Source organism: Didymosphaeria variabile (assembly GCF_027946475.1).
Source record: "Didymosphaeria variabile strain IMI 356815 chromosome Unknown scaffold_6, whole genome shotgun sequence".
Classification (NCBI taxonomy): domain Eukaryota; kingdom Fungi; phylum Ascomycota; class Dothideomycetes; order Pleosporales; family Didymosphaeriaceae; genus Didymosphaeria; species Didymosphaeria variabile.
The window spans coordinates 1702314-1724248 of record NW_026611625.1 but is presented as its reverse complement, the minus strand read 5'-3'; the positions used below and the strand labels follow the sequence as shown (position 1 = coordinate 1724248).

The following is a 21935-nucleotide window of genomic DNA, read 5'->3' as shown; positions in this document are numbered from 1 at the left end:
GGCGGGGTTGTATGTGTAGATATTTGTCGGTAAACGCGACGTTCGCGTGTATAATTTAATGCAACAAGTAAAAATAACGGTGTCTGTTCGGACTTCGTGATGGGTTATCTCGCATGCGTACGCTATCGATTCCGTGTTGCGGGCTGCAGCTCAACAGTGTTGTTGAGGGCAGGGGTTCGTTCGGGTTGAGTCGGTTGTGTGTGTGGTTGAGGTTCGGTTCGTTTTCTGGGCCCTGGGTCGAAGGTCGATGGATATTTGGGAACACTGAGGACGAAGGATGTAAAAGAGTTTAAGAAGGCGCAAATTGGTAGGGTTTGTGGGCCTCGGTACGTTCCATGGGTCGTCAAATATGCACGCACACGTTGACATGTGAAGATTGGATCCAAGTATCTTGGTCACGTGCTTCAATTCGAGCGGGCCATGCCTAATCAAGCATGCTATTGGTGCTTCGCTCTAGCGTCTATCGGGTTACGTTGTGCGTTCCTAGGCCCTTGCTTGGCAAAAGACATCAACGCCAGCAATACAACCGCATGGCCTCTTGTACCTCCTTACGCTCACTCTCAGAGCTTGGCTGATGGCTTTCGAAAGCCTGCAATGTCACTTAGTTCGAGCAGCGGTCCGGGATGCGGGTTAGCGTGCTGCAATCTAGCGCCAGGTCGCCATCGCCACTTATTCCAGGCCTCTTCCTCCAGCGAGCCCTCTAGTGAATCGACAACATACTTGCCAATGACTGGCATCATTTTGAAACCATGTGCAGAGCCTCCTATCGCCAAATGAAGCCCAGGATGGTTTGGATGCCTGTCGATCAAGAAATGCAGGTCAGGTGTGTCAGCGTCCCTGACCAAAGTTGTGAGCAACATGTCACCGGGATCGGAAGCAACTAATACTCACCAGCATAGCCGCGTCTCGAACCACTCACGATCTGCCAGCTCAGGGAAGCATTCAGAAAGCCACCGTCTCATCTTGTCTTCAATGGGCTTTGGCACCCCATCTCCCTTGTTGTCTGATCTGTATCGCGGGAGTGACACGTTGCTACCTTCGAAATTCGTTACGAAATCCATCGCGCCGAGTTTGATAATGCCATCTTCTTGCGGGGGAAATATAAGTCCGCCTTCCAAGTGAGCAACGATTGGCATTTCCTGGTACTTCTTCACCTCCGCTGGCGTGCACTTGATATGGCCGACGGTGTGTCCCTTGGCTACCAGTTGTCCCTTCAGGTCCAACAGAGTTGCAGCTGCGGCTCCGGCGGCCAGTATTACGATGTCTGCGAAATACGCACTTCCATCAGCGGCCTTGGCACCGGTGCAGTTCCCATGCTCATCGTACAGGAGCTGAATGACATGTCCTTGAGCTCCGTCGATATACCGGACGCCATGCTCCTGCGCAGCCTGTGCCAACTGTGTTAAAGCACCTTGCGCATTAGCCCAACCTGCTGATTGATTCCATACTGTACTCCATCCATCCATCTGTCCCTTGATGAGCGGCCATCGCTTTCGGATCTCCGCTGGGGTGATGGGTTGCGCGATGACAAGGCCTAACTTGCGAGCTGTTTCTGCTGACTGGCGTACAAAATCCTGGGATTTCGCCGCTGCGCCAAGAAGCCAACCGGTCCGGTGGTACAGGCCTTTGTAGATACTCTGCGGATCCGCCCACAGCTCCATAGCCTCAGTTGTGAGCCTGGCGTACAGCTGGTCGGCGTAATCGTTACGGATAACTTTGTTGATGTCATTTCCGGCTGCCTCTAGGCTAGGAACTGGGAATCGATCAAGAACTGTAATATTCTTGTACGCCTCTGACTTCAAGGAGAGATGGTAGGCCGTTGAGGTGCCGAAGGTTCCCCCACCTACGATCAGCACTGACTTCGGGGAGTCTGAGGTTGTCATGGTAACTGCGAAAGGGAGAAATGCTCTTCAACCTAGGGATGGCGCAATCGATGTTTCATAGGTCTAAATGGGCAGGAAATATGAGAGTACAATCGCGAGTTGTGCTAGCCATTCTTTACGTTCTGGAGTTCATGGTACGGAGATCTGCGAGGATGGGGGCAAACGAATATCGGAGCAAAGCGATACCTGCCGATCAGTCTAACCCCCGTAAAGATCTAACCATTTGATTTGTTAGCGCCAGATTACGGTGGACTTCTCCCCGCAATTGATATGGATAACTACCACCGAGATATCCTTATCCCCCTAGGAACACGCCGAAGGAAACTGAACACGACGAGTCGGCCGAGATCGTCGACGATTTGCCTATCACTAGGCTTGGTAATCGCATCTTTACCTGTTTATACAGGCTCAACCTTGGAGCAGCTCGGTAACATTGCCGCTTCTATCAACAATGGGTCACTTAATAGACGTTCGGCATTGACTTACTAAAGTTTCCGGCTGTCAGTCATCCAGCTGGATAGATATCTGGCGTGATCTCTGTACAAATTGACGCTCCGTCCCAGAACGCTTCGACTACACAACAATCATGGGCGAACTGGAGAAAGCTCCCGGTTTTGAAGCGACATCGGTGCCCACAGACAACAAACCAAAGAACGGTACCATTGAGGAAGTGCCCAACCATGGAGAGTTTCGTCGTTCGTTCACTCCTCGCCAGATCCATGTGCTCTCTTTGGGAGGACAAATCGGCGCAGGACTCTTCATATCCACAGGTACGAACCTGCTGAATGGTGGCCCAGGATCACTGTTCCTTGGGTTTGTCGTCGTCTGTATGTGTGTCTGGGGGATGCTGCAGACAGTGAGCGAGATGTCGATTTCCTTCCCGTTGTCTGGCAACTTCATCGAGTATGCAGATCGCTTTGTAGATCCAGCACTGTCTTTCGCTGCTGGCACGTCCATGTGGTTGGGTTGGACAGCTATTGTGGCTGCTGAAGCGACGTTTTTCTCTGTCATCGTCAATTATTGGGCACAAAACAGGGTTCATGAAGCTGTGTGGTGTGAGTTCACAACGATATGATTCTCAGCTACCAACAGACTAACGGCTCTAGACACCGTCTTCCTCGCCGTCATGATATGTATGTTTATGCTGCCGAGTGTTTGGTTTGGCTGGTTTGAGTACTGCGCTGCAATTCTCAAGATCATTGCGCTTCTCACCTTTGTCTTCGCTGGTTTCGCCATGGTCCTTGGTGCGGGACCAAATGGCTACGTCCATCACGGCGATGGATGGAAGAAAGAACCATTCAAGAATGGTTTCAAAGGCTTTTCAAGCTCGGTCCTTCTCGCCGTACTCGCTATCGGAGGTAAGCCTTCTTACAAGTAGCGCTCGTCATCATAATATGCCTTGTATACCACAATTGACCATTTCGCAGACAACTCCTTTACTGGCTTCCTTGCAGGCGAGGCTAAGTCTCCGCGCTACTCAGTCGGACATGCTGCTTTTCTGATTCCCATCCGCGTCAGTACGATCTACCTCGTCTGCATAGTCTTCATCAGCATCCTAGTGCCTGCGGACTCCCCGTCACTTTACGGGTCCTCCGGTGTTGCCGCTTCTCCCTTTGTAATAGCGCTGAACGAAGCTGGTATTGCCGGCCTTCCGGACTTCCTCAATTGCGTCATTCTTATCGCTGTGGCTTCCATTGCAGCTGAGTCCATTTTCATCGCTTCCCGCATGCTTCGATTCATGTCACACCAGAACCTTATTCCACAGTGGGTTGCACAGGTGGACTCGAAGGGGCGTCCACGGTGGGCAATCGCGATCACACTTGTTGCAGCCATAGCCTTAACCTACTGTAATCTGAGCGCTGGTGGTATCGAGGTGTTCACATGGTTGGGACAAATTGCAAGTACCGGCTACTTCATGGTTTGGGCGGTGGTTGCGGTCACAAGTTTCCGTTTTCGCGCGGCCCTCGAAGCGCAGAACGATCCATTATTCAATGAGCCTTACGCTTGGATGTGCACGCTCTGGCCGGTACCGCCAATACTGCTTCTCACCTGCTGTAGCCTCTATACGGCGTGCTCGTTCTATCTTGGTCTATATCCTATCGTAAGTTGTCTTCTCTACCTGGTCAGCACGCGATTCTAATCCAGCCCAGGGTGCGACATCTCCTTCCGCGTACTCATTCTTCCAATACATGATCGGCTTGTTGCTCATTGTGTTTTCCGGGGTTGGGTACAAGATCATCTTCCGCACTAAATTGAGAGACCTCGCAAAGGTGGATCTACGCACAGGACGGCGGACGCTGAGTGAGCAGGAGATCTTCGCACTGGACACGTACTATGCGCAGTCGAAGACCAGGAGATTCTATAGCTTTGTGCAACTGTGGTAGTTGGACAACGATCAGATTCACGAGTTACTCCGAGGCACGGAATCACACCGAAACGAGGCGCAACTGCAGAATGTAAATGCTAAATCATTTATCTTCCAATTAACTTCTGTTCCGAGGTGGCCGGGTCCAATGGCACAGAATCGAACTAATTGAGTGTGATGTCGCTCTCTTCCTCCAGTGCGTCTCGGATCTCGCCAACGAGTCTGTCGTACGTTTCAGAATGCGTGAGTAGCTGTGTCATGTTAGCTGACAAAGGTTTGGCCGTCATTTCGCTCCCTGCTAATATTAAGGTCTGGAACGTAACTTGGTATTCGCCGGGTGACATTGCACCCTTCTCATCACCACCAATAACGGAACTTATGATGTCCGGGCGAGCGACTTCCCATTGCATGCGGCGATTGACTCTTTTGATGACCGCTGTGTCATACTTTGTCTGCTTCCCGTTCATCACGTAAGGAAAAACCCACGTTCTGAAGCTCATCTCTTCGAAACACTTCTTACCGGTCTTACGGTCAAGCACATAGTTACCTAGAAGCCAAACTTGCTCGACCTCTTCAAGCGGATTGTAGGGGAAAAGTGAGCGCTTCCAGACGTGTGAGTTCTTGTGATCGGCCTGAGCATGCGGGTGCACCTTGGAATCGGTAGTGCATTGTCTGTAGGATGGTTTAGTGCGTGCTCTGCCGTGTAGATGCTCAGAGGGCGCATGGTTGGAGTATGCTGTCGCAAATATGCTGGAATCAATGTGTGGGCCTTCAAACAAAGCTGCGTCTTGCAGGATGCGCCCGTCAGTACATAAGTGTAGGATATCCATGTCGGCATGGGGGTCCGGCCATCGGCGGGAGTATGCAGGTTTCGGTACGCTCCAACTCACTAGCACCACAGGGACAGAACAGCACTTGTGTAATCATGAGAATCCTTAGTAGCGATCGCCAGACGATAGTGGTCCGCCGCCCAGTTTCGTTTCATGCAGATGCGCTCATAGTCCTGCGTGCCCTTCCTCGTGCGACGACCATTCCACCTTGGGCCTTCTAGAAAACGCGCGCTCTTGGTATCAGAACAGACCGATCTCAGAAACCTCAGAAGCCGGTCGGGTCGGCGATGATTCACAAACCCAGCACGGCGAGCCCAGCCAACAACACTGAACCGACAATACCCACAGGATGCAACATTGCACCCACGCCCTTATCTCCAGGCGCCTTCGAAGGCTTCGGCCTCGGCTTCTCCAGCACTTGGAACTCGGAGTCGGACGTAACGGTGATCGTAGCGTTGTTGACCTTTCGCGACGCCACATAGAAGTAGCCACCGCGCACCTCCAGATCATCGGGGACAGCCCACTTGACTGTACCATTCACAGCGTTGTCTTATCTACATTAGCATTGGCCGATCTTACTCCTTTAGAAGTACTCACCGATAATGTGATAGGTCTTGTTTGTCAAGGTGTCGATGACGGTCACGTTCGTGCGCTGCGTGAATCCCTTAGCACCGTCATAATGGGTGAGTGATATGGGTGTACTTACAGTATCGTCTTTGGGCTTGTAGTGGAACTCGGTCGTTTCGCCGCGGGTCACATTGCGTTGGCTCGGTGTCAGCTGAATTGAGAGCGAGACCACAAGTGCAGGCCAGGTCACGAACGCGACGAGGAAGGCTGTGAAGAACATTTTGAGCGTCACCAAGCGGAGTCGCGAAGACGGAGTTGATTAGGTGAGTAGTGGAAGGCGGTGTTGTAATGATACACGGAGCGGCGGGCTTTTTACAGCAAACGCAAACGGGCGCTAACAGGGTACAGCAATAACCTTAAGTGAATGGCCAGGACACCAGCAGACCTCGTCGGCAACGTTCCCGCACCTCATTCAAATACACAGTAGTCTCTATAATTTAGCAGATCCTCATCAATTCGACTAATTCCAATAATGTGGAGGCACGAGCGAGTTCCACCACGAGTTCCACCGGTCTGCACAACCGTACGACGCGAAGCGTTTTACGAGCGTGATACCATATGTAGCACCTGCACGAACCATTGGGCATCAACGAGCCCTGAAAGTCTGAAAGGGCTGCTTGCAGCAAGTGCAGCTCAAGAATCTGCGCAATCCAATCTTGCACATCACATGTTCAAGAGGTCACGGTGGCTCTACCAATCCTTTCGTCAACACTAAGACAACTACCGCAGAGCGAGATTCGACTTGAACTAATACATCCGAGTCAATATGCAAACAATGTCAATGAAGTAGTAGGGATTCTTGAACGAAACTCATGCTCAGTCAAAATATAGCTAAACATCAGAAAGCTACGTTAAGTGACTAGATAGAGGATGTTCTAAGCATGCAAGTTAAGTGACAGACAATCAAGAAGAAAACACCAAATATAATTATCACGCATCCAGTTCCAATCGGACAGTCGTGCCTGCGGCGACGAGCCCTAAACCCCCATAACACCTAAGCCCAGCACCATAATCGCCAGCTTCCGTCCAGAGACACGGTTCCAGTTCGCTCCGGATGTGAATGTTGCACCTGTCGTCGCATTTGTAGTCACAGACACGGTGGTGGTAGGATAATCGGAAGTGATGGGGACCATACCTATGTAGGCTTGGGACACGCCTCGAAGAAGATGTCTTCTTTCAGGCATCTTGATCACGTGCTGTCAGGCAACGTTCGTGGGAATAACTTTGGTGTGACTTGTTGGTGTTCTGTTAAACGGTAATGCCTAGGATGAAACCATGGTACGCGATGTAGCTGCTTCATAGCACTAAGTGCAGTCAAACTCTACCATCCTTCTACATCCTCCACACCCTTGTCCACATGCCGATCATGCTTGTGCCGCTGATCGGTGAACCTCGAAGAAGATGAACAAGGCTACGTCGTCGTTTGGATATCCGTGTCGCGTAATGCCGTTGTTGGTGCTACCAGGACTGCCGAAGTCGAAGAAACAGGTTCGTGCGTTGCTATGGGGATTTTGGGCTTGGTAGTGGTTTGGACGGCCGTAATCGGTGTAGGTGGTTCTTCGGCTATCGTGCTCTCCGCGACCGACAATAGCAAGGCTGAAGTACCCGTACACGACGTAGTGCTAGATTTTGGGTTCGCGATCGACGTGTCCCAAATGATTAACTGAATGCACGTGACAGTGTTAGAACCACGGTGATGAGTCGTGTCGATGTTGCTTTCTCGGTCGGATCAGGAGGAGCACAAGTGATGTACGTAGGTGTTTAAATGATTGATTCTGGAACCTTGAGGCTTCCCCTAATCGGCTTTGTCTCAGCTTCGGTCACCGCGGCTGGTGTTGCTTCAGACTCTATACAATAGAAGGTCGTTAGAAGAATCAGCAGAATGACGAACCGGCGGATCTCTAATATTCTGTTGAAAGAGAGGAGACTGTGATGTACATGATCAATCGGCATTTCGACGGAAAATGGAGAGATGGTAGCCTATGTGTAACCGAACAATGAACCTGTGCGCATCCAATGACCTGCACTCTCAATGACCTACACATTATTTGATAATACACAAGATGCACCACAGGAGTGGAATGATTGATAGCAACTGGTAAAACTGGTAAAATTGGTAGTATTGGTGCAACGCATCGGCTCATTGGACCGGCTTATCTCGAAATTCGTGGGCTCTATAGTCGGTAATGGCCATACGAGATTCCTCGTATGCTTCTTATTGTGTTATCTTTCGGCGAGTATCTTATCTCGACGTTTTGTCCAGGCCTCACGGCGTCTGGGGCCGGCTCACTTTTAAAGAGGTGAGGCTACTAAGGAACATATAGACAACGATGGTGTAGAGCATCAATTAAGCTCGTAGTGGAAGCACATTGACTCTAGAGCAAATGTATCGCGATCGTTGGGTGTTTGAGGTGCTGATCGTATCCTGAAGCAAGGACGAATGCAGACATCCACGTTTGGATTGCACGAGAACCTCAAGTATCGACTGGAGCAGGAAGCGTAAACAGACATGCGCTATTGGTAAAAACCGTCTCTTCATTATCAGCCACGAGTTGATGCGAGGGAGGGCAATGGGACTAGGAGAAGGCAAAGCTGTCGTCTTGCGCGTCTGAATAACACTATCACCAAAAAGTATGTGTGCCACGGTCGTAAAATCCTACATAACCTTCCCAGGCCTTCGCACATTTGGCGTTCATAGACAGGGGACGGAGTCACATAGCAAGACATTTAGACGGTAGGAAAGCGGCTGTGCATTACGCTTGCTGGACGAAGAAAGCGTTTCGATAAAACTTCGCTTCTTCGATGCTTTCCAGGATGTCAGCCCTTGCTTCGTGTAGCATTTTCTTCTTGGGCGCTTTTTCCAAGACTTCGGGAGGGGCCCATCGACGAGCGGCCTCTTTGATGCTGGAGACGTCTAAGATCCGGTAATGAAGAAAGTCCGTCACAATGTGGTATGGCGCTTTCACCAGGAATGACTTGTCGGCATGAACCGAGTTACCAGCCAGCAATGCTGAGCGAGCGTTTGGCACGTATTTCTTGATGTACTGCAATAGACCATCAGCGGCTTGTTCAGCCGTAGTGGTGGCGCTGATGCAGGCTTCGGTCAGCCCCGAATCGCCATGATGCTTTGTGCACCACCCGCCCATCCGATCAAGGTCTTCTTTGCTGTGATGTATAGTCGCTTCATAACCGTCCTCGTCCAAGATGTTGAGGTCGTGGTCGGTTACAAAACACGCAAGAGACATGATGGTCTCGTTGTCGGGATCTAATCCTGTCATCTAGTTCTGTCAGTAAAGCTCGACACGACAGGCGCATGACGCACTTCGCAATCGATCCATACGAGGGGTGCTTTGGATGCCATCTTGGTGTATGTCGGATGGCTTGGTGTTTCACATGGCGGCGAATGAGGGTTCAGAACAATCGACGCGACTAGCGCATGGCCCAAGCTCCCACTTTACGCGTGCGCGTCGACTCTCGCGCTCTTCTCCTTACACTTCCCCCGCCCATGACAACAACATCACAGCATTTCGACATTTTGCTTTGTGTATTCCGCGTTTGAGCTTCCTCCTCCGTTGTGGCATAATGTCTAGCCGCGCAGCAGCATTAGCAGAGCTGCGAAAAAATCGCGCTGGTGGGAAGACGCGTCTGTCATCTTACCAGGTCGCCGAGGAAGAGCAATTGTACGATGAAGTTGACGAAGAAGGCTACAAGAAGGTCGTGAGAGATCGATTGGATCAAGATGACTTTATTGTCGACGACAATGGCGAAGGTTACGTCGATGATGGCAGAGAAGACTGGGAGGTTGATGCCGCGACCGAAAGTGAAGAGGACGATCACCCGATGAAGGGCAAAGCTGGTAAGCTATTCAGAGGTATCTAATATCTTTTCTGCACAGCCTTACGCGTAATAGCCAAGAGAAAACGCGAAGAAGACGAAGAAAGCAAGCGGAAGCGCGACAACGGCATCAGCAAATACTTCAGTGCAAAAGCAGCTGTGCACGCTCCGAAAGCTAAGGTAAGACTGAAATTTTCTCTCTGATGCGGTAGACATTCGCTAATCTAATGCAGCCTGTTGCCACTGCTGCCGACCAGGACTTCATGGCCGATCTGCTCGGCGAGATCGATACGAACAAGTCGCGATCGCAGCCCCGCATGCGCCCAGTAAAGAACGAGTCGCGACGAAAGACCCGTATTTTATCTCCGCCAATATCAGAAAACCGACAGAGCGTAAGCAAGAAGCCTACTAATAGCTCTGACGCATATATGCCCTATACCCCTCCAGCAGAGAACGCGTACGATGACGATCCCTTACCTACAATTGACGACGATGTTCCCATGAGCGATCCACTGCCGTCTTCTCCAGTCGCGAAGGCTGTGGAGCGGAAAGCGCAGCCTTTAGTCAAGGTTGAGGAAGAGGAGGAAGACCTGATGGAAGTGGCACAACCAATTGGCCGTACTGGGATTTCCTCGGCCAGTGTCAACATGACAGGAAAGCGACCGGTAGCAAAGATTGCGAAGCCCGAGTACTCTACACCTGCGAGTTCGTCTCCGCCACGCCCTACTCCTGCCACCATTGATGCTTCTTCGTGGAACGACGTTACAAATAAGCTCAATGTTCAGAGCAGCCCGGCGCCCGCGATCACCACTAGCGTTGGCAAATTGAAACCCGAAGCTGTGCTTGAAGAAGACGGCAGTTTGCGCATGTTCTGGATCGATTATACCGAGATTAACGGAAGCCTGTGCTTATTCGGAAAAGTCAAAGACAAGACTACGGGCAACTACGCAAGTTGCTTCGCAAAGGTGGACAACATCCTCCGGAAACTGTACTTTTTGCCTCGGGAGACCCGTTTGAGGCGGGGACAGCAGACCGATGAAGAAGTCGAAATGAGCGATGTTTACGAGGAGGTGGATAACCTTATGAGCAAGCATCGTGTCACCATGCACAAGATCAAACCATGCACCAAAAAATATGCTTTCGAGCTGCCGGATATCCCTAGAGAAGGTGATTACCTCGAGCTGCTGTACGGATATGACAAGATGCCCCTTTCGCAAGATCTCACTGGCGAGACATTTTCACATGTCTTTGGTACAAATACTGCACTTTTTGAGCAATTCGTGCTCGGAAAGAATATCATGGGGCCTTGCTGGCTGAAGATTGACAACGCAGACTTTAAGTCCATCAATAACGCGTCTTGGTGCAAGCTGGAAGCCCTAGTCACCAAACCCAATAATATCACCGCACTAGACAACTCGGACAACGTCGAAGCGCCGCCACTCACATTGATGAGCATTTCCCTACGAACCAAATTCAACGCCAAGGACAACAAGCAGGAAATCTTGATGGCGAGTGCCATGATATACGACAACTTCTCGCTTACAGACACAACACCGGCGGACCAACTACCGTGCAAGAGCTTTACCATCATGCGGCCAAATGGCGATAATTATCCAGCCGGCTTCAAGTTGGAAGCTGAGAAGCAAAAAGGAACCATCATTTTGAGAAAAACCGAACAAGACCTGCTAAGTTACTTTATGGCCATGTTCCAACGTCATGATCCAGATGTACTTGTCGGACACCGTCTAGATGATGTCGACTATAGTACTCTGCTCAACCGTATGCGCGAAAAGAAAACTCCCGGATGGCATCGCATTGGCCGGCTCCGGAGGAACGACTGGCCTAGAAACATGGGCAAGGGAGGTGGCAGCTTCTTCGTTGAAAGGCAACTGGCTGCTGGACGTCTGCTCTGTGATCTTGCTAACGACCTTGGGAAGTCTCTTATGACCAAGTGCCAGTCTTGGAGCTTGGAGGAGATGTGTCAGCTCGTGCTCAACAAGCGCCGTCAAGAACTTGACAACGAACAAGCCTTGAGTTCGTGGGCTACCTCCAAAGATGGCCTGATGAACTACGTCAAGCATTGCCAAGCTGATGCATTCTTCATTGCTGCTATCTCGATCAAGGTCCAGATGCTGCCTCTTACCAAGGTTCTCACTAATCTTGCTGGCAACTCGTGGGCTCGCACCCTAAGTGGTACTCGCGCCGAGCGGAACGAGTACATTCTTCTGCATCAGTTTCACAACGATAACTACATCTGTCCAGACAAACAATGGGGCAAAGGCAAGCAAAAAGAAGTGGAAGAAGCCGCTGAGGGTGAAGAAGGTGCGGACGCTAAGAAGAAGGACAAATACAAAGGTGGTCTTGTTTTCGAGCCGGAGAAGGGCTTGTATGACAAGTTCATCCTTGTCATGGACTTTAACTCTCTTTATCCCAGTATCATCCAGGAGTACAACATCTGCTTCACCACTGTCGATCGTGCGGACATTTCCGAGGAAGACGACAAGGTACCGGAAGTTCCTAGCCAGGATCTGGAGCCTGGCATTCTTCCAAAACTTATCAAAACGCTCGTCGATCGTCGTAGGGAAGTGAAGAAGCTTATGAAAGACCGCTCCGCCACTGCCGATCAGCTTGCGACGTGGGACATCAAGCAACTTGCTCTAAAACTCACTGCCAACTCCATGTACGGATGTCTTGGTTACACAAAGTCTCGATTCTACGCGCGACCGCTCGCCGTACTCACTACCTACAAAGGCCGTGAGACTCTGCGCAAAACGAAGGACATGGCAGAGGAGAAGATGTTACGTGTCATCTATGGTGACACTGATTCCGTCATGATTAACACCAATGTCGACAACATCCAAGACGCTTTGAAAATCGGAAACGAGTTCAAGAAGGAGGTGAATGACAGCTACAAGCTGTTGGAAATTGACATTGACAACGTCTTCCGTCGTATTCTTCTCCACGCAAAGAAGAAGTATGCCGCCATCAATATGGTCCCGGTTGATGGGAAGTACGTTGAGAAGCTGGAAGTCAAGGGTCTTGATATGAGGCGAAGAGAATACTGCGCACTGTCAAAGGAGACCTCGACGTATGTGATCACTACCATCTGACATAAATATACACTAACACCGACTAGAGAACTACTCAATTTCTTGCTTTCTGGCGAAGACCCGGAAACTGTTGTTCAAAAGATCCATGAGTACCTACGAACACTCAGCGAGAATATGCGCGCCTACTCCATTCCCGCTCGCAAGTACACAATCTACACGCAGCTCGGCAAGAACCCGAAAGACTACCCTAATGGCAATTCCATGCCCTCCGTACAAGTCGCTCTTCGCCTGATGGAGAAGGGCAAGCACGTCAAGGCGAAAGACGTCATGAGCTTCATCATTACAGGTGACAGCTCTGGTAGTGCCGAATCTGCTGCAAAGAACGCATACCCTGTCGATGAAGTGCTCAAGGAGGGCAGCGAACTAAAGCCGGACATCGATTACTACTTGCACAAGCAGATCCTACCACCAGTCGAACGTCTCTGCGCCCCTATCAGCGGCACGAACATCACCATGCTCGCGGCCTGCCTCGGCCTCGACACATCCAAATACCGTGTCTCAACAGGCTCCGGCTCCGCAAACACACAAGACGTCGAAGTACAGCCTCTGGAGTCGCAGATCCCGGACGCAGTCCGCTTCCAGAATTGTACGCCATTGTTTCTCCGTTGCAGAGCATGCCACACTACGTTCCCCTTTCGTGGTATCGCGTCATGTTCTTCTACTACGACCGCACTCGGACACAATGGCATCACATGCCCGAAGGCGGAGTGCAGGCAAGCTCTCACTACACTTGGTATCGTCGCCCAACTCGAGTCCGCTATCCGCCAGACTCTCGCTTCATACTATGCCGGCACGCTGAGGTGCAGCGAGCCTGACTGCTCCTGCACTACGCGCTCTATGTCTGTGTACGGACATCGCTGCTTGGGGCCGAAGGGCCTTGCGAAGGACTGTTTAGGCAAGATGTCGTACGTGTACTCTGAAAGAGACATCTACAATCAGATGCTGTACTTCCAATCGCTATTCGATGTCGAACGATTGGGCAAGGAGGCGAACGGCATCAATGGCGTAAAAGTAGAGGGCGAGGCTGAAAGTAGGGAGAAGATGAAGGTAATGGCAGATATTAACAGAGAGAGGTTAGGAACGTTGAGGGGCGTTGTTAGCAGTTGGCTAGAGCGGAATGGCAGACAATGGGTACAGATGGACAGGCTGTTTGGATTTGTTGCAAAGCGGTCATAAACATGACATGGGGACGTGGCATTTGCTGCATTTTCTGGCGTTTGGGTGTGGCTGCGATGCTTGGGCGGACGCTGCACGGTCCTTGGGATACGATTTGGTCTAAGTAATGCGCTCTTCGAACCATCGGTTGTTGCTTCGATATACATGTGTCCTTGCTAGCTGGTCCAAGTCTCTCAACGCTCTATCACCATTACCGTGAAACCACGATGCTGAACGACAAGTACTGGACCACAGCGTTGCCAGATGCATCTCGCCGGGCATACGCTGCGCACGTGACCGCGCGTTCATCCATCAGTGCTCGTGATAACTCTTCAAAAACGCCTCCATCTCATCTCCGTACGCCACACAAGGACAGTAGGATGGGGGCGCAATCGCGGCACGCCTCGCGCCTTGCAGCAACCCATCCAATCCACTCTCAGCCCCGCGCTGCTCAGCCATGCAGGCCTGAAACACGAGACAGTAGGCAAACTCACACGTACAAACATATTTATATAAGTTCGTCACGTTTAACATGATTGTTCGTACAAGCGTTTCTTTCCGCTGAATCCATTCATCCCATCATGGCCCCCACATACGCTCCTCTCGGCTCGGGCGAAGACCAGCGCCCTCACCATGGCCAGCGCACACCCGCGTGGATTCGGGTCCTCTGGTTCTTCCAAGCTGCCGTCGCACTCCTGCGCATTCTCTTCGTCGCCTTGTTTCTGGTTGCTTTTCTCCTCATAGCGTCGCTCCTCGGTGTCCCGGCTCTTGGCTTCATTCTCGTAGCCCTGTACTTGCATCCCGTTTTCCTCTCCCTCTACCTCTCCCTCCAGAATCCTTATCTGTCTGCCCCCTTCGTAATAAACTGACTTCCCCAGCATCCTCGGCCTCGACATCTTTCTCTCCACCTTCATCGTCGTGACCGCCTACCGGCAACTCTTCAACAAAGCAGACAAGCGGACCAGGCTAAGAAGAGAAGTCTACAAAGGCGCGATCGCGACATGGCTGTTCATCTCTTTCGTCTCGCTGCCCAAAGGCACGAAGCCTAGTTTAGAGATGGACGCTGAGCAGAGGAGGGTGTTCGACATGCTCATCAAGAAGATCTGGATCGGGCAGCTGCTGGTTACCATTGCGATTATGTAAGAGTCATAGTTCTCATTCAGGAAAGGGGGAAGTAAGAGTGCGTGCTGACGGTCATAGTGGCTTGTTCTACCCGCCGCTATGGGTGGCGTTTAAGGAGCGACATGCGGAGAAGGAGAGGGCGAACGAAGGCCGGGGTGAGATTGAGTTGGAAGATCACGAAATTCAGCTCCTCGAGAGGGTGTCGGTGGATACGCTTGATGGGTTGGCTGAGGAAGATGAAGAGATTGACTGTGCGAAAGCGAAGGCATGATGCATAAAGGCCAGAGATGGGCAAAATACAGATGTGGATGACGGCTTGTTAGAACAGAAGTCGCCTTGACGGTTGAGGACGAGAAGAGGAAAGGGCGAAGATGGTCTGCCCGGCGGTGCGGGAATGCGACAGCTTATGGCGATGACGAGACGCGTTCGTGGGCTGTTGCTGTTACGGATGAAAGAAAGTAAATGTAGCGTGTTTGGGACGTGGTTAGCATGCAACTGCCGCTTGTTGGAAGGTAATGATCTGGCTGGACTCGATAGAAGCTCTGTTTTTACGACGCGAATACGTCGTACGGTTGATATGTGTAAAGTTGGGTATTTGCTGAGAAGGCGGATGCTATGATTACAACTTGATGTCGAAGCTCGTGCCACACCCACAGCTACTCGTCGCGCCCGGGATACCTGTCACCTTGAATTGGCTGCCGATCAGCTCCATCGTGTAGTCGACGGTACTCCCGTTGAGCAATTCCAAGCTACTTTCATCGATGATGACTTTTGCGCCCCTGTCTCCTTCGAACAAGGTGTCTTCCTCGGTCGCGGGCTCCTTGTTCAAGTCTGTCAGAGACATGAGGTATTGGAAGCCGTGGCAGCCGCCGCTTTCCACGGTTACGCGCAGTGCGGTGTTGGCGTTGTTGTCGTCGGTGGCGATTTTAGAGAGGCGATGGGCCGCGCGGGGGCTGAGGGAGATGCGCATGGGCTCTCCGGATTCGGTTGTGCGGGGGTGAAGTATGGCGCGGGCGGGTTGGGGTCTGATGGAGATGGGGTCGGAGAGGCCGCGGTGGCTAGGCGTCTTCGGAGGGTGGGCTGCCGCGTCCGCAGCGCGATGCTGGGCGGCATGGCGGGCGCCAGGAAGTCGAGATAGAGCGGCCGTGAGGCGGCGGGTGCAATGCTGTAGAAGGGCTTTGATGCGCGGGCCATGGTAGATCGCGCTGCCCGCAGGCACGATGCACACATGGTCGAGGGCGATGCCATGATGGCGTGGCGCAGGTAGGAGATGGGATGTGAGCAGACACGGCGGACGAGCAACCGGGGTGCTCTTTGGGGTTGGCCGTTCTAGAAGGCTTGGCCCGTCCGACCCCGCGTGCCCCGCCCCGGCTGGCTGTTTCACGTCGCATGTTTCATCTAAGCGCTGTCAAGCTCTCACATGCCCGCCTCTTCCTGCTCAGACACCCCCGCCACACCAGACCCGCTCTGCTCCGCTATGCCAAAATACCCAAACCCGTATGCGGCCGTAAACGACGCCGACTTGCTCTCCGAGGCCTTCGCCCGCAGCGAAGATGGACGAGACCCTCTGAGCAGCCTACGCGCCGAGTTTGTCATCCCGACAAAGGGCGACCTGCGCAACAAACAATATGGGCCCCTGGGAAACCAGGCAGCAGGCGCACACAGTGAAGACGACGACCATGAGGAATCCGTCTATCTGTGTGGAAACTCACTCGGGCTGCAACCACGCCGAACGCGTGAGTATGTGAACCGTTATCTCGACACTTGGGCGTCAAAGGGCGTCTTTGGGCACTTCAAGCCTCTGGAGGGTGGACATCCGCCATGGTTGGACCTCGACGACGCGCTCAAGGAACAGACTGCCAGAATCGTCGGAGCTCTTCCCTCCGAGGTCGTCGTCATGGAGACGCTGACGGCCAATCTGCATCTCCTCATGTCGAGCTTTTACAAACCTACGCCTGATCGGTACAAGATCATCATCGAAGGGAAGGCATTCCCCAGCGACCATGTAAGTCCATGTCCACTGCCATGCTATGGCAAGTGTAGCTCACCCAGCACCAGTACGCCGCTCAGTCGCAGCTCGCGCACCACAATATCCCCTCCTCCGCCCTTATCACCATCACCCCACCCTCGGCCGACTCTCCGTATCTCACCACCGAACATATCCTCTCCGTCATCTCCCAGCACAACGCTAGCACTGCCCTCGTCCTCCTTCCGGGAATTCAATTCTACTCAGGCCAGTTCTTCGATATCGAGCTGATAACACGCCACTGCCACAGCCTGGGCATAACAGTGGGCTGGGACCTCGCCCACGCCGTCGGTAATGTGCCCGTCAAGCTGCACGACTGGAATGTCGACTTTGCCGCATGGTGCAACTACAAGTACATGAACGGCGGACCAGGTGTTATCGGCGGGCTGTTCGTGCACGACAACCACGCCAAGGTCGAACAAACCCAGGTCGACGGCGATGCGAAGCACATCAATCACAACCAACTCGTCTACAAACCCCGCCTCAGCGGCTGGTGGGGCAGCGACAAGAGCCGCCGCTTCCGCATGGAAAATGAATTTGTGCCCATCCCGGGTGCGAGCGGCTTCCAGCTCAGCAACCCTAGCGCACTAGATATGACCTCCGTTCTCGCGAGCTTAGACGTCTTTTCGCTCACATCGATCGAGGCTTTACGTGCGCGAAGTCTGCGCCTCACTGCATACCTTGAAGAGCGCCTCTTGCGCTACGACAGCAAGCCGCCGCCGTACAAGATCATCACTCCCGCCAACCCTGCAGAACGTGGCGCACAACTCAGTGTACTGCTGAACCCAGGCCTTTTGGATCATGTTCTGAACTACATCGAAGAACACGGCGTAGTCGTCGACGAACGAAAACCAGATGTCCTGCGCGTGGCGCCCGCTCCCTTGTACAACTCATTCTGGGACGTGCATCGCTTCGTTGTTATCTTCCAGGAAGGGTGCCGAAGAGCCATTGCACGAACAGGCAGCAAATCTGCCGAGACGACCAACGGCGCTTCCTAACTGTTAGATTGTCAGACCAGGATTCCGATCTCGGTAACACCAGTTGGTATACTCTGTTCCATGCTGTGTACATGTAAGGGCGGTATGTGTACGTTATTCTGCAGCGGCTTGCTCCTTCCTTCGCTTCTTGACATCACATATACCCGGGCAAAAGTTTTTGGTAACATGCTAACCTAATTATTGTTTAATACATGAATCGATCTCATCTATTCTCAACCTATCCTTGCTCTCTCCTTTGCCGCAGTCTTAGTGACTTTGTGATAATCTTTCTGAGTCTGCGGTGTCTGTATATGTATAGTTCAGCGCTCTTGGCGAGTTACGACAGGTACACATTGCAAAGATCACTGTCCACGGTTCTCTGCCACTCAACAATTTATTTTTTGGACTGCGACGTCGAATTTCCCCACACCTGTTCTCACACTCGCCCTACCACATCCCACCGATAAAGTCTGACTGCACCCCGTATAAAACCCGATATCATACGCATTTGCACTGCAAACTCCCAGACGAATTTGCCAACGAATTTGAATCGACTCCTCGCTACGATTGGCTGACCTAATTCTACCTCTCCCGTTCGACCACGATGAAGCTCTCACCCAATCTATACGCTGCAGCTCTCCTGGTCACATTGTCCGCTACGGCTCGGCTTGTCGGTCCCGTATCCTGCAAATACACCAAGCTAGAAGCGCACCGAAACAAGTTCTCAAAGCTTACGTGGTTAAACGGCGCGCCTGTTGAGACGGCACTCGATACTGTCAAGACTTCTTGGATAACGGATGTGGATGGCACGTTCAAGATATCAACAATTGCCACGTTTATCGCTTCTCCAGACCCGACAGTCGCAGGATCTGCACCTTCCAAAACGTTGGCATCGCCCGCAGATACTGCAACCACATCGACTTTGAGTTGACAGACGGGAACCCTTAACCCAAGCACAATACGGCGATTCCTTATGTTCCCAATTTCTCCATTCTACCTTTACGAATCTGACAAACACCCCGATGCCACCTTCGACAAAAGTATATCCAGCACTAGCCATAATCACATCAGTATCGACATACACATACACATACACATACTCACGATCGAACCCACAGCTCGAGCCCATACACAAAATGTATACGTCATTCCGCAACCGACCAAAGTGCACTTGTCCCCACAGGCGATAGAGGAGGGGTTCATACTAGGCATAAGACCAGGTCGACCGATTGCGATAATTATGGCGTTGGTGTGGGCCTGCTTTCCTGGTTTAATACCGCTGCCTGGGTATAGGACGATGAGGAGAGCTCGGAAGGCCGCGCAATGGAGTGCCAGAGGAAACGTGCGGCTTGGCGGGCGTACGCAGCAGCAGGAGGTCAAGAATATGGAACTGAAGAGTGTGGTGGGCGTGCCTCCTGTGTATCCGGGATCTGCATACATTCGGTGAAAGTAGAGGAGGGAAGTCGGCGAGGACTGCCTGAAACATCGATGAAGTAGTGAAAAAAAACTCCTAACACATTGAGGCACTTAGGAGTCAGCACATGTGGTTTTCTAACAGACTTGCGTAGAACATTGGAAGATTTGCAAATTGCGGTTTGAATTCAATGCCCCATTGAAGCTTGTGCATCCTCTATTGTCCACAGATAGTGTAGTACCTCAATTTGCGATATTTGGACATGGTACTGTGCGATGAAACTGCGTGAAAATCTTCCCTAGGCAAACCCTCCTGTGACATCAATCCCATCAATCCCCCACAGAAAACTCCCGTCAAACCGCCAATCGAGATCCCCCGTAAGATCGAAAGGATCCTGCATTGCCAGCACGCCTTCGTTCGCACTTTCTACGCCCGTAACCCCTATTCCCAGCCTCTCCACCGCCGGCACGGGCACTCCAAGCGCGCTGCCCTCGTCCGCGGACATCTGATGTCCTGCACCTCGCTGGCAGGGCCGTGGCTGCGAGTAAACGAAGCCGCTCTGCCTAGGGGACTCCTCAAATCGCTGCAGCAACTCCTTCAGCCCGTTTACGACCTGTCTTGCAACGTGGCCCTGGCTCGCGTTGTCGGCGACATGGACGAGGACGACGACGAGCTGCCCCACAGAGGCGAGGGCTGTCCTGGTGTGGAACGCTAGGCCGTACTGTGCGAGGTCGTTCGGGAGGCGGAGCGGTTTATCTCTCGCTGATGAAGAAGAAGGGGGAGTCTGGGCAAACACAACAGCCATCTTGAGTAAAAAGGAGGCGCAGACGGCCACCATTGCATGTACGAAAATAGGTAGCCCAATGAGTCCGCTCTGCAGGGGCTCGTCGTCAATGATGAGGCGTGCGGTGCTCATAGCAGCTACAATAGCGTTGTTGGCTGCTTCCTGTCTTTCCCAGTTGGTCCGTAGGCCAGGCGTATCGCTCGACTCTTCTCGGCCAGATATACCACGCAACGCAACTGAATTTAGTTGGAAGCGCGCTAGGTGGTAGTACAGCATGTTTCCGCGGGGAAGAGCCAGGTTCTCTCTCGCACTGCTACCGCTGTCGCTGCTCTGGTGGTCTAGCCGCCACTGGTCGAGCGCCAGGTTGAACGACCGCAGCTTCTCGAAGTCGTGGCCGCTGAGCTCGAGGTCTGGGTCGCAGCCGTACATGAGCCAGATGCTGGAGAGGATACGGAAGAGCTTTACCTGGCCAACCAGTCCCTTGTCGCCCCAGGATGAGAGCTCACTCGTGAGTAGCTTCTCTGCGTTGCGGATGGCGGCATCCTCGTGCATGAGAGGTGGACGGCCGTAGGCCAGTGCAAATTGGTGGTCACACACGTACAGGGCATACCAGAGGCGGACGCGCTCGTAGGACTCTTGGTGTGAACCGCGGGCAAACTGTAGGGAAGACTTATGCAGATTCATCTCGGTGGCGACGCGGACGGCGCGGCTGCACAGGGCCCAGCTGAGACTTGTAAGGTAGAACGCGCCGATGCAGAGGGCGCGTACGATGTCTAGATTCTGGCAGCGAAGAAGGCAGGATCTTCGCATGAGCGAAACAAAAGCGCCATAGGTGGCGTGCAGGCAGGCTTCGCGCTCGGGTATGTGCAGCGCCGCCACTGTGAGCACAACGGTTACCAGAAACGATGAAGACGAGCGAGCTTGACCCAGCGTTTTGTGCGAACACAGCATGCCATCCAAAAGAAGGGGATTGATGTGATCACGATAGAAGTCGAACAGATACTCGGCCTCGGTGAGTGGCAGCACGCCCTGATCGATCAGATCCGGCCCATTGACGTCGGATGGATCTACTCTAATGAGACTTGATTTGGTCGGGTCCGTGAGGTTGTAAAGATTGTTCATGGGCAAAGGCACCAAGTCTGAGTCGTCATCGTGGAGGTGCATGCCAGCATCGGGCCCTTCTGCAGTGAAGGTTCCCTGCGAAGATCCGTCGACTGATGCCGCAGCCGGAGAGACCTCAGTGAGTGACTGAGGTGGATTGGCATGGCTCCTGCACTCGGTATCGGCGTATTGCATTGAGTTTGAAGGCTCTAAACTCTCAGGTTGACCAAGCGGTGGTAGTCGAGAATGGCGAAGGAGAAGTTCCACCGCCTTCTGCAAGTTCTGTACCGTCGCCGTGGTAAGAGACTTCCATCTATTCTCTGTGAGACAGCATTCAGGACAGCTCGGCAAATGCAAATTGACTTACTCTGCATCGTCATCCATAAACTTCTGAGCAAAATTGTACGGCTCGCAGCGCACCTTCCTCTTGAGACATTTGGTGCAAGACGTCTGCCCCGGGGCGGTGTAGCACTTACTCTTAAGCGCCTTACATTCTGCACCTGGCGTTTCCGTAAGTCTGAGACATGGCTATAGACAGCTGTGTCCCTACGAACATGCTCGGGTTAGCCGAGGTCTAGAGGCGTTCGCGTTGACCAATGTCGGATGCGATGCCTCTGTTGTCACGTCCGGGCTGGGGCGTAGTCGCTTGTTGCTGTACATGAGGCGTCCTCTTAGTGTGCGGCTTTGCTGTAGAAATCGATCGAGAA

At 52.4% G+C, this 21935-nt stretch overlaps 10 protein-coding genes across 10 annotated transcripts; 4 read left to right on the top strand and 6 right to left on the bottom strand.

Moving 5' to 3' along the window:
- Nucleotides 1-560: 560 nt before the first annotated feature.
- Nucleotides 561-1883, bottom strand: N0V89_008476 (uncharacterized protein; the record flags this gene model as incomplete). The annotated part of the gene is made up of 2 exons (XM_056217231.1): nucleotides 561-837; nucleotides 892-1883. The coding sequence occupies 2 exons, from the start codon at nucleotides 1881-1883 to the stop codon at nucleotides 561-563; spliced, it is 1269 nt and encodes a 422-aa protein (XP_056068787.1).
- A 586-nt stretch (nucleotides 1884-2469) lies between these two features.
- On the top strand, nucleotides 2470-4267 carry N0V89_008475 (uncharacterized protein; the record flags this gene model as incomplete). The annotated part of the gene is made up of 4 exons (XM_056217230.1): nucleotides 2470-2653; nucleotides 2990-3241; nucleotides 3311-3984; nucleotides 4034-4267. 4 exons carry the CDS (start codon nucleotides 2470-2472, stop codon nucleotides 4265-4267), a joined length of 1344 nt encoding a protein of 447 aa, XP_056068786.1.
- Nucleotides 4268-4412: 145 nt separating this feature from the next.
- N0V89_008474 (uncharacterized protein) lies at nucleotides 4413-5078 on the bottom strand (the record flags this gene model as incomplete). The annotated part of the gene is made up of 1 exon (XM_056217229.1): nucleotides 4413-5078. The coding sequence occupies one exon, from the start codon at nucleotides 5076-5078 to the stop codon at nucleotides 4413-4415; it is 666 nt and encodes a 221-aa protein (XP_056068785.1).
- Nucleotides 5079-5370: 292 nt separating this feature from the next.
- N0V89_008473 (uncharacterized protein) lies at nucleotides 5371-5925 on the bottom strand (the record flags this gene model as incomplete). The annotated part of the gene is made up of 2 exons (XM_056217228.1): nucleotides 5371-5627; nucleotides 5676-5925. The coding sequence occupies 2 exons, from the start codon at nucleotides 5923-5925 to the stop codon at nucleotides 5371-5373; spliced, it is 507 nt and encodes a 168-aa protein (XP_056068784.1).
- A 2533-nt stretch (nucleotides 5926-8458) lies between these two features.
- Nucleotides 8459-9066, bottom strand: rex2 (Phosphatidylinositol 3,4,5-trisphosphate-dependent Rac exchanger 2 protein; the record flags this gene model as incomplete). The annotated part of the gene is made up of 2 exons (XM_056217227.1): nucleotides 8459-8983; nucleotides 9028-9066. The coding sequence occupies 2 exons, from the start codon at nucleotides 9064-9066 to the stop codon at nucleotides 8459-8461; spliced, it is 564 nt and encodes a 187-aa protein (XP_056068783.1).
- A 221-nt stretch (nucleotides 9067-9287) lies between these two features.
- On the top strand, nucleotides 9288-13825 carry POL1 (DNA-directed DNA polymerase alpha catalytic subunit pol1; the record flags this gene model as incomplete). Its single annotated transcript, XM_056217226.1, has 4 exons — nucleotides 9288-9561; nucleotides 9616-9719; nucleotides 9773-12627; nucleotides 12676-13825. 4 exons carry the CDS (start codon nucleotides 9288-9290, stop codon nucleotides 13823-13825), a joined length of 4383 nt encoding a protein of 1460 aa, XP_056068782.1.
- A 560-nt stretch (nucleotides 13826-14385) lies between these two features.
- On the top strand, nucleotides 14386-15197 carry N0V89_008470 (uncharacterized protein; the record flags this gene model as incomplete). Its single annotated transcript, XM_056217225.1, has 3 exons — nucleotides 14386-14594; nucleotides 14683-14943; nucleotides 15005-15197. 3 exons carry the CDS (start codon nucleotides 14386-14388, stop codon nucleotides 15195-15197), a joined length of 663 nt encoding a protein of 220 aa, XP_056068781.1.
- A 348-nt stretch (nucleotides 15198-15545) lies between these two features.
- ISA2 ([4Fe-4S] proteins maturation) lies at nucleotides 15546-16156 on the bottom strand (the record flags this gene model as incomplete). Its single annotated transcript, XM_056217224.1, has 2 exons — nucleotides 15546-16102; nucleotides 16153-16156. 2 exons carry the CDS (start codon nucleotides 16154-16156, stop codon nucleotides 15546-15548), a joined length of 561 nt encoding a protein of 186 aa, XP_056068780.1.
- Nucleotides 16157-16403: 247 nt separating this feature from the next.
- On the top strand, nucleotides 16404-17950 carry BNA5_2 (Kynureninase (L-kynurenine hydrolase); the record flags this gene model as incomplete). Its single annotated transcript, XM_056217223.1, has 2 exons — nucleotides 16404-16931; nucleotides 16985-17950. 2 exons carry the CDS (start codon nucleotides 16404-16406, stop codon nucleotides 17948-17950), a joined length of 1494 nt encoding a protein of 497 aa, XP_056068779.1.
- Nucleotides 17951-19641: 1691 nt separating this feature from the next.
- Nucleotides 19642-21784, bottom strand: N0V89_008467 (uncharacterized protein; the record flags this gene model as incomplete). Its single annotated transcript, XM_056217222.1, has 2 exons — nucleotides 19642-21510; nucleotides 21779-21784. 2 exons carry the CDS (start codon nucleotides 21782-21784, stop codon nucleotides 19642-19644), a joined length of 1875 nt encoding a protein of 624 aa, XP_056068778.1.
- Nucleotides 21785-21935: the final 151 nt, after the last annotated feature.